The sequence below is a fragment of the Dipodomys ordii genome, unplaced genomic scaffold (assembly GCF_000151885.1).
Source record: "Dipodomys ordii isolate 6190 unplaced genomic scaffold, Dord_2.0 Scaffold86, whole genome shotgun sequence".
Lineage (NCBI taxonomy): Eukaryota > Metazoa > Chordata > Mammalia > Rodentia > Heteromyidae > Dipodomys > Dipodomys ordii.
In genome coordinates, this window is record NW_012267302.1 from 2,971,701 (window position 1) to 2,985,554 (window position 13,854).

At 35.0% G+C, this 13,854-nt stretch overlaps 1 protein-coding gene across 1 annotated transcript in view; it reads left to right on the forward strand.

Moving 5' to 3' along the window:
- The window catches only part of Adk (adenosine kinase), a 169,927-nt gene that overhangs the window by 104,991 nt on the left and 51,082 nt on the right, over positions 1 to 13,854 (forward strand). Inside the window, exon 6 of the mRNA XM_013025600.1 lies at positions 10,282 to 10,360. Within this exon, the coding sequence (XP_012881054.1) occupies positions 10,282 to 10,360 (79 nt within the window). The remainder of the gene's footprint in view (positions 1 to 10,281; positions 10,361 to 13,854) is intronic.

Genomic DNA, 13,854 nt, shown 5'->3' on the forward strand with positions numbered 1-13,854 from the left:
GGCCTTTTCTGTGTATGTGGTGCTGAGGAATCCAACCCAGGGCTTCATGCATGCAAGACAAGCACTCTACCACTGACTGAGCCACCTTTCCACCCCACTATTTTTTTAATATATATATGTTTATTGTAAAGATAATTGTACAAAGGGATTATAGTTACATGAGTAAGATAATGAGTATACTTCCTATTGAGCAATGTTACCCCCTCCTTTGTTTTTCCCTCCGTCCCCAACTCTCGTCTCCCCCAAGCTGTAAAGTGTTTTCAACAGTGTCTTGTTGAAAGTGTCTCATTATTATAATGGTTCAACCCGTATCCTTACTAATTTTTAATTCACATATTCAACTATTAAATTTTTTGAGTGTTTGTACATCTTGAGGTTTGAACTTAGGGCCTGGGTGCTGTCCCTGAGCTTTTTAAAATTCAGGCTAGCCTTCTACCACTTAAGCTACAATTCTGCTTCTGGCTTTTAGATGGTTAATTGGATGCAAGAGTCTCATGGACTTCTGGCTAAGGCTGGCATTGAACCATAATCCTTAGTTCTCAGTAGTTATAGCATTATAGGCATGAGTTACCAGCACCTGGCCCAACTTTTAAAAATAAATTTGAATTCACTAAAGAAATAGTTATTCATTTTTTTCTTTCATTTTTGTGTGCATAGTTTTGGTTCCTTGTAAATATTCCTCATAATTAGTCTGAGGTTGCTTTCCTTAATTTTAGTGTCTGAAACATTTCTGAGTTTCATTCTTTTATTTTTTTAATTCTTTTAGTTTTTATGTAACTATATTTAGCCAGAATATTTTACCTCTTGATATTGCTTCCTGTTGCTTATTATTTGCTAGACACTATTTAAATAAGAACTATAAATATTTTAGATTGTGTTTTCTATCATTTTTCACCCTTTTCTCTATGAGTCTAATAGAGAGGGAAGGGCTTAGTACTTAATTCAATGAGGGTTTTATTGGCACCCTGGACCTCTGTAACTTTTAAGTGAGATATTTTTGTTCCCAAAGCTCTGAAATAGTTTCCCACTTTTCCAAACTGCCTTGGAGATATCAGGTGTACTCTTTATCCATCTGCTTACAAATATTTAAAGTTCATCAAAGATCTTAAGGGAAAATTACCCTCAGTTTCCATTTTTATCATTTGGTTTTATAATTGTTAAAGTACCTACTGTTTTCCCCCTGTTGCCCTCTTTCACAGTCCTGTCTTATTAAATCAGTCTGAATTTTGAGCTTCCCTATGTGATTAGTTTTGATATATGTTCTTCCCCACACCCTAGAGTAAAACTTTGACCTAACATAAGCTTTGATTTTATTCTTAAAATGATCAGCTCTCTGCCAGGCTGTGATCAGCCTCAGAGACAAAAGGCTAAACACCTTGGTAGATGATACAGTCTAAACAGTTTTTAAGTAGTTTATTCTTCACACCTTCTAGCTTTTTTCATTCCTTGCTTAACAATGTTTTTTAAAATTCATCCTGGTCTATTTGTTCTGTTAGTTCTCCCACACTGGGAATTTTGAGGTTATCCTGAGCTTCAGAATCAGTAGATGTGTGTGTGAGGTTTAGGAGATAAGAGTCTCATGGACTTTTGGCTGTCTTGGAATCTCAATCTACAGATCTTAGCCTCCTGAGTAGCTAGGATTACAGGTGTGAGCCACTGGCACCTGGCTCTTTTCTTTCTTTCTTCCTTTCTTCTTCCTTCCTTCCTTCCTTCCTTCCTTTCTTTTTTCTTTCTTTCTTTCTTTCTTTCTTTCTTTCTTTCTTTCTTTCTTCAACAAAGAAAAAACTTCTTGTTTCCATTTCTTGGATGAATGAGTTTTTTGATGAATGGCTTTTTGAAAGTTTCATAGAACAAAATAATTATTCCTTTACTATTTTCCTCTTCATGTCTATTGCATATATTTCTAGAACTTTCCCATGATCTGAGAAACTCAAGCCTCTTAAAAACTATGCCTTCAAATAGATGTAACAGCAGATATTTGTAAATTGACTCGGTGTGAATTTTGTTGTCTTTTATAATGGGTAAAAAACATTTAAGAACAGTCATTTTGTTTAATCATCTAGTCTTATACAAAGTACAGTTGATTATCATGTGCAGAAAACTTCATCTTCAGAATTATAAATGAGAATAATTAAACTATTAAACATTTTGGAGTTGACTATGACCTTTTCTAAGCAACAATGCTTAAAACTTTTCTTACCAAAGAAAATAAAAATAGAGGTTAGAGAAATACCTTTAAATTATGATTCTTTGATTGGGCACCCAAGGCTTTCTCATGTAATTCTAGCTATCAAGAGGCTAAAATCTGAGGAACCTGGGCATTAAAGTCTGTGAGACTCTTATCTCCAACAAAGCACCAAAAAAGCAGAGTGCTTGCCTTGAACCAAAAAGCTCAGGGGAGTACCCAGGCCATGTGTTCAAGCCCCAGGACTGGCACCCTCCACAAAAAAATATGTAATTTTTATAAACTAATAGCTTGACTTTAGTTTTGAATGACTATTACTTTTTTCCATCTTTAAAAAATATCCTTAAATATAAACACATGTTCTTTTGGCTTTTATCAAAGTGACATTTAACTGAGTTTTTTTCAAGCTCACTAAACATTTGTGGTAAAGATTTCAAAGCTTTGAATCCTACAATTTGCCTATGGATTACCCCCCTGTTATTCTATTAACATTTGGTTTTAATAAGTATAACCTGTTTACAATTACTAGTGTTTTAAACTCATTATTTGTTTAGATGAGAAGTTTAGAAAAGAACTCCATCAAAAATCCTGTTTGGCAGTTACGAACACTTTGTTAAGGAAGTTAAAAATTTTGTATTTTTTCTGTAAGATTTTAATTAAATATCTTATCCCCTGCATGTCTAGCCTTATGAGATGTTTAAAATGATTGATGTTTATTTCTGTGCTCTGGTAATGTTAGCACAATGTGAGGTCTTCAGATCTTTCTTGGGCATGCACATATGTGCACTCTTCTGTCTGTCAGTCTCCCATATTCTTATTCTTTGCCTTGAGTTTGGGATGCCATAGTAGCTTTAATGTCTGTAAAAATGTAAACCAGGTACACTGAGATAGAATTAGAGATTGTGAAATGTAATTTTGTAGACATTCCTCCCTACTCCCCCTACTCCATTTTTGGAAGGACCTTTTATTTACTAGGCAGACACTTTACCCTTTGAGCCATACCACCAGCCTTAATTGCAGTGTGTGTGTGTGTGTGTGTGTGTGAGAGAGAGAGAGAGAGAGAGAGAGAGAGCATGAGCACGAGCACACTCTGGTTCTGTACGCCTGGGCACTGGACTAGGTGCACAAAACTTGTGATCTACCACTTAAGCTGCAGCTCACCTTCATTTATGACTTTTTGGTGTTTAATTGGAGGTAAGACTCAAAGATTTTCCTGCCTGGACTGGCTTCCAACTGTGATGCTCAGATCTCAGCCTCTTAACTAGCTAGGATTACAGGAATGAGTCACCAGACCCTGACTTTCTAATTGCTTTTTAAATAGGCTGTTGCATTTATGCCTGGGTCTACCTTCTATTTCACATTCTGTAAAGCTGAGATAACAGATACACATACCCCTAACAGCCTTATTGATTGAGATTGATGCTTTGCTGACTTTTTTGCTTACACTGGTTTCCAAACTTGATTTCCATTGATACTACATTATTGAATATGATTATAAACTCTTATTTCAAGTAGTGTTTGTTTTGTTATAGAATAGTAGAAATATTATGTGTTAAAAATTAAAGAGCTTTTTCTGTTCTTTAATTTTTTTCTTTCACCTTTTATCATCTTTATCATTCTCTTTTTTCTGAAATATTTATTTATATCCCAAGAATATTTAAGGTACCACTTAAAAATTACTTTAATTTTTAAAAAATACTTAATTTCAGGGCTGGGAGGGTGGCTCAGTGGTAGTGTGCTTGCCTTGCATGCATGAGGCCCTGGGTTCGATTCCTCAGCACCACATAAGCAGGAAAAGCTGGAAGTGGCGCTGTGGCTCAAGTGGTAGAGTGCTAGCCTTGAGCTGAAGAGCTGAGGGACAGTGCCCAGGCCCAGAGTTCAGGTCCCCTAGCCAACCAAAAACATTTTTTTTTAAATTTCTTATCTCCAGATATTGTGTCCTACATTGACCAAAATGAACTAAGCAACACAATGGCAGCGATGGGAGTGAGGGAACAAGTGGGAAAGAGGGAACAGCTGATGCTATGCAAAACAAAAGAAATGTACATATCAAAAAAAAAGATATGATGGCTGAAACTGCAGCAGCCTTCAAGGACTACAAAGTGATGGATATCACAGAGCAGTGAATTTGGAAGAGTCTAAGTCCTTGATAACCATGGATCTTCCAGAAAGCCTACCTTCAGACTGTGTTAACATGAGATAACAGTAAATTTCTACTTTGTTGATGGTAAAAAAAAAAAAAATTGTGTCCTAAGCATTCTTTTTTGTTTGTTTTGTATTATTTTAATATATTTTTGTTATTGGATGGAGGTCCCAGTTCTAAATCTGCCACTTAAAATCAAAAAGTCATTCATTTTAGTAATAAATGAAGTCAGATTTCCTGTCTTCTGAAAAGAATGGTACAAATAGAGTTTTATATAGCGTTCAAATAGATTATTCTGTGAGGCTGGTGTTTGTGGCTTATTTCTGTAATCCTAGTTATTCCAGAGGTACAGATCGGAAGACTTGAAGTTTAAAAACAGCTTGGTCATAAATACAAGATCCCATCCCCATCAATAGCTGTTTGTAGTGGCACCTGTCATTCTAACTATGTGGAAAATGTAAATAGGAAGATTGCAGTCTTGAATGGACCAGGAACCTCATCAAGACCTTATTCTAAAAATAAAGACAATTCGGGCTGCATTGCCCAGCAAAAACAAATTCCTGTATTCGACTTCCACCACCACCACCACCACCACACACACACACACACACACACACACACACACACACACACACTGGTTGGAGACAGGATATATTAAGAATATATATGTACATATGTATGTATTTACATATATATAAACACATATATACACATTTATTTCAATACCTCAATTTATTTCAGTTCATCAACTTGGCTTTTTTTTTTTTTTTTTTGCTCAAGACTGGCCCTCTTCCACTTGAGTTATCCCTTAAGTCTGACTTTTACTGGTCAACCAGAAATAGTAGTTTCCAGAATTTGTTTCTTTAGACTGGCTTTGAATTGTGTCTCCCCATATGTATGCCTCGTTGAATAGCTAGGCACCATGTTTATCTGGTATACCTAAAGGGCCTTTTCACGGTTAATCATTTTCATAAATAAGAAAAAAATTTCTATAATGTATTTTTAAATAATTGGTCAACTTTATGTCAATAATTAAGTAACTGACACTTATTATAGAATATTCAATGTAAAATAGGTTGTTAGGTTGCCAGGAATCAATTTTATGTAGTGCGAAAAATACCTTGGTCTACTGTATTCTTTTTAGGAATGTAAAAATAGAAAATATTTCTAAATTTTTCATTACCTTCCTTACATTTATATAGCTTTGTCAATTGTCTTGTCAACTTACATCATTGGTACAGTAATTTAAAATTTAAAAAGGTATTTGTGGGGCCTATTTATTAGACTAAATTTCAGTAAAAATTAAAAATTTAGGCTGAGTGCTGATATGGCTCACACCTGTTATCCTAGCTACCCAGGAAGCTGAGGGATCACAGTTGGAAAACAACCTAAGAAGGAAAGTCCATGAAACTCTTATTATCATCAACTAATCACAGAAAAAGCCAAAAATGGCACTGTGGCTCAAGTTATAGAGTGTCAGCCTTGAGCAAAAAGAGCTCAGTGACGGTGCCCAGGCCCAGGCCCAGAGTTCAAGCCCCAGGACCAGCCCCTTCCCACCCCACCCCCACCCCTGAAAAAAAAAGATTAAAATGCTCCAAATTATTACCATCTTTTTTTTTTTTTTTAAACCAGTTCTGGGGCATGAATGCATGAACGCGTCCCTTGCTCAAAGCTAGCACTCTATCATTTGAGCCACAGTACCATTTCTGGCTTTTTCTTATTTATGTGGTACTACTGTGTAATCTTTTGGTCAGTTGTGGGGCTTGAACTCTGGACCTTGGTTCTGTCCTTCAGCTCTTTAGCTCAAGGTGAGTGCTCTACCACTTGAGTTACAGCACCACTTCCAATTTTCTAGTGGTTAATTGGAGATAAGAGTCTTACGGACTTTATTGCCCGGGCTGGATTTGAACCGTAATTCTCGGATCTCAGCTTGTTGAGTAGCTATGATTATAATAGGCATGAGCCACCAACCGCTCCCACAAGTTTTTCAAACAACCTGATGCCACAGTTGATACTCATAAGGAATGCTGAAGAGTGTGTGTGACACCCGGCCCAAGTTAAATTTTTTTTTGGTGGGGGGGGTCCAGTAGTGGGCCTGATCTCTGGGCCTGGGCACTGTCCCTCAGCTCTTCACCTCAAGGCTAGCCCTCTCTTGAGCCACAACGCCACTTCCAGCTTTTTTTTTCTGCTTATGTATGGTGCTCTGGAATCGAACCCAGGGCCTCATGCATGCAAGGGAAGCACTCTACCACTGAGCCACCTTCCCAGCCCCCAAATTAAATTTTTTAACCTTATCAATTGTACTGTACTGTATTGCGTCCTCAGAATATTGTATAAAATTTACATTCTCATTCTGATCATTCTTGGATCACAATGTCAGTGGAATCCTGTGATTGTTTTATAAGATAGAGTGAATTTCTGTAGTTGTATCAGCATTTCTGAACTTTTCTACTGTAGATGGCCCTAAACATCAGTACTCCAGATCTCAGCCTCCTGAATAGGAAGTCCAGCTCTCTTTGCCTTCCCACCCCTGTAATACTGGAAATTGAGTTCAGGGCCTGGTACATGCTAGGTAACCATTACAACACTTGAAGCATGACTCCAGTTGTATTAGCATAAGATTCATTCATTCATTCATATTACATACATTAATACATACATAGATATGTACATACTGTCTTTTATCCTGTGGTTGTGTTTCTATTATGCAACTTCTCAAAGCTTACAGGAAGATCATTTTACTGTTCTACACTTAGATTTTACAGAAGTGGAAATTTTATAAAATGACAAATTTATATGACAATCAACAAGTTACTACGTCTTCACTGTAGCATCATAATTATCTTTTATTAATTTTCTGAGTAACCTTCATATAACCTTCCTGTAATGTCATAGTATAATGATTAATACTTTTGAAAAGGTGAGTCTCTTTAATGTACCATCTTGCATTTTTTGTTAACACTTGTGTCTAGATTTCAATGTCAAAAAGCCTTTTTTCTATGCCTATTCTATTTGCTCTCCTGTGTTTACTTTGGTCATTTAGTCACTGCCCAGCTAGCTCTTTGCTGTAGCCAGTGTCGTGTTGATGATGCATCAACATTATTTTAATTTTCACAAGAAGTCAGTTATGTTTTTCAGTAGAATTTAAATTTTTATTAGATCAGTTCATGCCTTTTCTTGTATATAGTACCATATTCACCTGGTATATCTCTAGAGATTTAATACTAAACCAGATCTGAAAGGTAAGTGTTTAGTGATGACCTTTTTTTTCCACATTGTTGAGTAATCTTTCACTGTTTTTGTACTTCCTTATACTACATACTTTTTTCCCTGCAAAAACAACAAAGATCCAAGATACAAGTTTATATGAAAGTATTTCATAATGTGTGATATGAGAATGGAAAGCATTTTTTAGAATTAAAGTTCCTCTGTACCCTGATGAAACATGTATTAAAACCATCTTAGAAAGTTGTTTTTTTTACTTTTCTCCAATAACGGAAATTCTGATTTACATTACAGTGATACGAATTTTGTGTTTTTTAATAAAAAATGCTTTTATTATAAAATGAATATAAACATGATCAAACTGTAGGAAATGTGAAAGCATCATTGTATGTTCATGTATTACCTTTCTAATTATTTTTCTTAATATGTAAAGCATAAATCCAATTCATATTGACAGTTATTCTGATAATTGTATTAATATTTAAATACATGACATGTCATATAGTTTAGATTTCATGAACTAGAAGAAATGCTTATTTATGGTGTGCATTTTTTGTTTTTATTTTATTCTTGTTTTTAGTATCATTTTAATACATTTTAACCTATTGGTCAGTTGTCATTTTTCATATAATAATATGTGTAAGTACTTATAATATTAAAAACATATTACAGTGATAATTACCTTAATTTACTTAATTATTACTTTTTGACCAGTCCTGGGGCTTCAGATCAGGGCCTGAGCACAGTCCCTGAGCTTCTTTTGCTCAAGGCTAACACTCTACCACTTGAGCCACAGTGCCACTTCTGGCCTTTTCTGTTTATGTGGTATGGAGGAATCAAAGCCAGGGCTTCATGCAGGCTATGCGTGCATTCTACCACTAAGCCATATTCCTAGCCTGCTTAATTATTTTTAGGGATATTTATATTGTTTCAAATTTTTATTACATTTTCTGATAGTATGAACAACATTCATGTAACAGTTCTTATCATTTGGATTACTTTCTAGGATCATGTTCCCAAAATAGAAGTTTACAATAATAAGATATAAGCAATGTGACTTGTGGTAAATATTGTCAAATTATGTTTTAAAAGACTTCCCTCACCGATAATGTGTAATTGTGTCACCTTTCTCACATCCCTGGATATCCTGAACATTATAATTTTTAGATGAAACTGCTCTCTTTTTATGAGTTTGACTACTAATAAGTGGGGGTCATCACTTTTCACCATTTGTGTATCATAAGTTTTTTCTTCATTGTTTATGTGTCACTTTTCCTGAGACTTTTTTTTCTTGTTTTTAAGATAGTATCTTGCCAGGGTTCAATTTTTCCTAGGACATGCTAGGCAGTCCAGACTTGAGATACTCTACCTCAGTTTCATAGTATGCTGTTATGTGTCTGTGCTACCATGTCCAGCTTTAAGCCTTAATTTTTTTTCTTTTTCACATAGTTGTACAGGGAATTTCAATTTAATGTGTTTGCCTGTGTATTATGGTACAATGCTTTTTTCCCCCTTCTTGGGTCAGTACTAGGATTTGAACTCAAGGATTTGATCTCTTGCTTAGGTATTTTGCTCCTAGCTAGTTGATACCATTTGAGCCATGCTTCTAGTTTAGCTTTTTTGCTGGTTCACGTATAACAACAGTTCCAGAATTGTCTGCTTAGGTTTGCTTTGAACCACCATCCTTAAATCTCAGCCTCCTGAACTGAATATCTAGGATTACCGGCATAAGCCACCATTGCCAGCTTGGGTTCTGTGTTTTGTTCTAAACTTCAACTATCAATATATTTAAAACAATCTCTTTGTTTTTGGTTGTGGGGCCTGAACTTGGCCTGGTCGCTGTCCCTCAGCTCTTCAGCTCAAGGCTAGGGCGCCACCACGTGAGCCACAGTGCCGCTTCCAGCTTTTTCTGCTTATGTGGTGCTGAGGAATCAAGCCCAGGGCCTCATGCTTGTGAGGCAAGTACTCTACCACTGAGCCACCTTCCCATCCCCCGTTACATACTTTTTAAGTGGATGAATTATATAGTTTGTAAATTATGTTTTGAAGCTATTAGAATAAAAATAGAAAGGAAGGAAGAAAAAAGAATTGAATAAAGGGGGATGGGAGAAAAGAGGAGAGAGGGAGAAAGGGGTTGTTGTAAAAAGAGGGGTATTCAGTAACTTCCAGTAAAGTGGAAGTTGATGAGTTCCTACTCTGGTTATTTTACATAGTGTTTCAAATTGTTTTATTGGCTGGTTTTATTAAATTAGATTGATATTTAGTAGGATGGGGAAGAGGAAGTATATATGTACTTCATCGTTTGTCTTCAAGCATGGGGTTATTATTGTAATGCTTCTTAACACTGATTTTGAGCATTGCAATAATAAGCAGCAGTTTTCTGTAGAAAACTTATTTACTTGAAATGAGAAAGAAGATACTGGTTTCAGTATGTTTGCTAGTAAATGTAATTTTGACATTGCTGTTCTGATTTTGAGTAACCAAATTTGCCACATATGACCTTGTTTAATGTAATTGTTCATAGCGTAAATTCTTATTGTTCATTTATAAAAAAAATTAATATGGACAGTTAGCACACTAGTTGTACTTTAATTCATTTATTTAACATAATTACATAAACTAAAAGTTCTACCAACTATATTTACGTGCTTCTAATTAGAAAAAAAACTTGCATGTGACAACAGTCAAAAACTAACTTAGTTTTTTTAATACTGTGATTTTCTTACAGGTTTGACGAACTTGTAAAAAAATTCCAAGTTGAGTATCATGCTGGTGGCTCTACCCAGAATTCAATTAAAGTGGCTCAGGTTGGTTAATATTTTTTAAATTAAAGAGAAAAAGATTTAAAATGATTCTCTAAACTTGTATTAATTTTATAAATGTAATTGTTTCAATCTGCATTTTATTGCTATAGGAAAATGTTTTTTTCATTTCAGATTGGGAATTAAGTCATTAGCTATCTAGTAAACAAAAATTATTTTAATTCATCATTATTAAGTTTCAGTATCTTTCTTTTTCTTTTTGTTGGTTGTGGGCCTGAACTCTGGGCCTGGGCGCTTTCCCTCAGCTCTTCAGCTCAAGGCTAGTGCTCTACCACTGAGCCACAGCGCCACTTCTGCCTTTTTCTGCTTATGTGGTACTGAGGAATCGAGCCCAGGGCCTAATGCATGCAAAGCACTCTACCACTGAGCCAGCCACCTTCCCAGCCCTTCAGGATCTTTTAAGAAGATAATTTACATTTCTTTATTTCCTGTATTCATTTACTTATTTTATAATTTTTACATGTTATTTTGTAGAAATTCTTCATATTTTATTAGCTTATTAATTATCTTATAAATTATTCATAAATTAGAAATGTTTACTCATTGTATGTCAATGGTTGTTTACTTTTTCTCCCAAAAGTTTTTATTGTAAATAATTATATCCTTATTAGCTTAGTTATATCACAAATGAACATATAGCAGCCTTATATTGTGCCTTTGATTGCTCTATGTAACTAAGTTACATATAAATTATTACATGAAATTACATTTCATGAATCAGAACTTTCACAGAAGGTTCTTCTGTGGAAAAACCAATGGGAATTTCTTGATAGTAAATGTAGACTTTATAATATAGAATCCTATCTGTAGCCGGGCGCTGGTGGCTCACGCCTGTAATCCTAGCTACTCAGGAGGCTGAGATCTGAGGATCGCGGTTCAAAGCCAGCCCGGGCAGGAGAGACTGTGAGACTCCTATCTCCAATAAACCACCAGAAAACCGGAAGTGGTGCTGTAGCTCAAGTGGTAGAGTGCTCGCCTTGAGCTGAAGAGCTGAGGGACAGCGCCCAGGCCCAGAGTTCAAGCCCCATGACTGACAAAAGAAAAAAAAAAGAATCCTATCTGTAATATATTACCAGTAATTAAACATATATATCAAATAATGGACTCAAATGAAGAAAGATTTTTCCAAAGCACCTAGGTATTTTAATTTGTTGAATCTTGAAAATTTTAACAAAACGATGGGCCTATATGACCAATAAATATGTATTTGACAGACAGTAGAGAAACAAATTTTCACAAATTCTGTTTTGTCTACACTTCCTAATAATGTAAAAAAGTGACTTTATTTGTTAAGGAGCCTGCATACCTTGCATATAACACTACTAAAAGGGGGATTGCGTTGTTTGCTTGTAATATTGATGCTTTCAGAGTAAACATTTTTTGGTCAATTTCCAGTTTTTATCAAATGTACAGTCATTTAAGGTGAATTTTTTTTCTGGAAAGAAAAATATTGCCTTGGTTGGGTATATTACTAAGAGATGATTATCATTATTGCTGTATAAAAATTCCTTGCAACAAAATATTATCAAAACTTGGAGCAAAAGGAAGATATTCTCTATTTAATACAATGAGGATTCTAATGGGAATACAATAAAAAGTAGAGATTTACATGCTGTTTCTTCCCAAGTATTTGATAATATTTGAAGAGACTGTGAAGAAGCTAGAAGATATACAACAACAACATCTTCATTTTTATGCCAGAAGACTGCTTCAAAAGCCAAGAAAAGTCATAAAGAATTTTCTCAATTCTTTTAACTAAACTGTAGTTTGTTTGCAATCTACTTGTTGGCATCACAAACTTTCATTACCTTTGTGCTTTAAAATCATTTCTGTGATAAAAGTAAGTTTAACTTAGGATGATGTCCACTGTTTTTAAATGATGGACATTTTAAGTATGAATAAACTTATATAATCAATCTTTAAATACAAAGAACATAATTCATATAGTCAAAATAAGAAAAAGGCACAAAGTACACGGATGGCTTTTAGAGCTAAAATTTTTTAGCATTGTAGAACATTTTAGAGCATTTTAGAGCTAAAATGTTCCTAAGCAGCAGTGTTGCTATTATGTAGAATCTTGTGTATTCCCTGGTTACATGCTTTCAACCAGAGAATATTTAGTTTAATATCATAATGGCCTGATACTAACAATGTGAATTTGATAATTACAAATTGTTGTGTTTTTTTTGTTTTTTTTTTTTTGTTTTTTGGGTCCAGTCGTGGGGCCTGAACTCTGGGCCTGGGCGCTGTCCCTCACCTCTTCAGCTCAAGGCTAGTGCTCTACCACTTGAGCCACAGGGCCACTTCCAGCTTTTTTCTCTTTGCTTATGTGGTGCTGAGGAATCGAACTCATGCACGCAAGGCAAGCGCTCTACCATTGAGCCACCTTCCCAGCCCACAAATTGTTGTTTTACTTTGATTATATTGACTTTTACCACATGTAAGAGAAGAATAACCAAATGGTTCTAGTCAGATAATTATTATTGGAAAGGAAACAGTAATAAAACAGTATAAAACAGAAACACTTTATTTGGGTAGATGTTAGAGTACTTCTCCAGCAAGTTCCAAGCACTGAGTTCAGTTCCTACTCAGTACTGAAGAAAAAAAATGAAAACAGAAAGTAGGGGAGGAGGAATTTTAAAAATTAAATACTTCTAAAATCTATTTAGCACAATCAACCATACTTATGCTCTTAAAATATTTCAATTTATTTTAAAAATATCTAATATGATCCTTAAAATATAATTATCAAAGAGTTAAGAAATGTTAATATAAGTTGCAGTGTTTATTTTAATGAAAGAAACATAAACATTGTTTTATTTTCTCACACATACTGGTTTCTTTTATTCTATTACTACTTATTTCCACTAATAGCTAGTCCTATTCTTTTAATTAAATAATAGCATTTATATAACAAGTAAATAATGGAGAGTAATATAATTATAAATAAATTCTGCACTAGTTTGCTTGGGCTGTCATAACAACATACTGGAGACACAGTATGATATTATGAAAAAAAGAAACCAGATGTATTTTATTACAATTCTGGAAACTAGAAATGAAGTCCAAGAATAGTGTCAGCTGCTTCTTGGCCTACAGATGGCCACTTTCTTACTGATGTTCACATAGTTGATTCTCTGTGCATGTGCATTCCCTGAGTCTTTCTGTGTATCTAATTGGATTAAGATCCACTATTATGTTATCAGTAACTTAATTATCCTGCTTAAATGCCTATCTCTACATTTGTTCAACATTTTGGGGTGTTTGGGGTTTTTTTTTTTGTTGGTTGTAGGACTTGAACTCTGGGCCTGGGTGCTGTCCCTCAGCTCTTCAGCTCAAAGCTAGTGCTCTACCACTTGAGTCACAGCACCACTTCTGGCTTTTTCTGTTTATGTGGTGCTGAGGAATTGAACCCAGGGCCTCATTCATGCGAAGCAAGCACTCTACCAGTGAGCCACCTTCCTAGTCTAGAGTTTTGA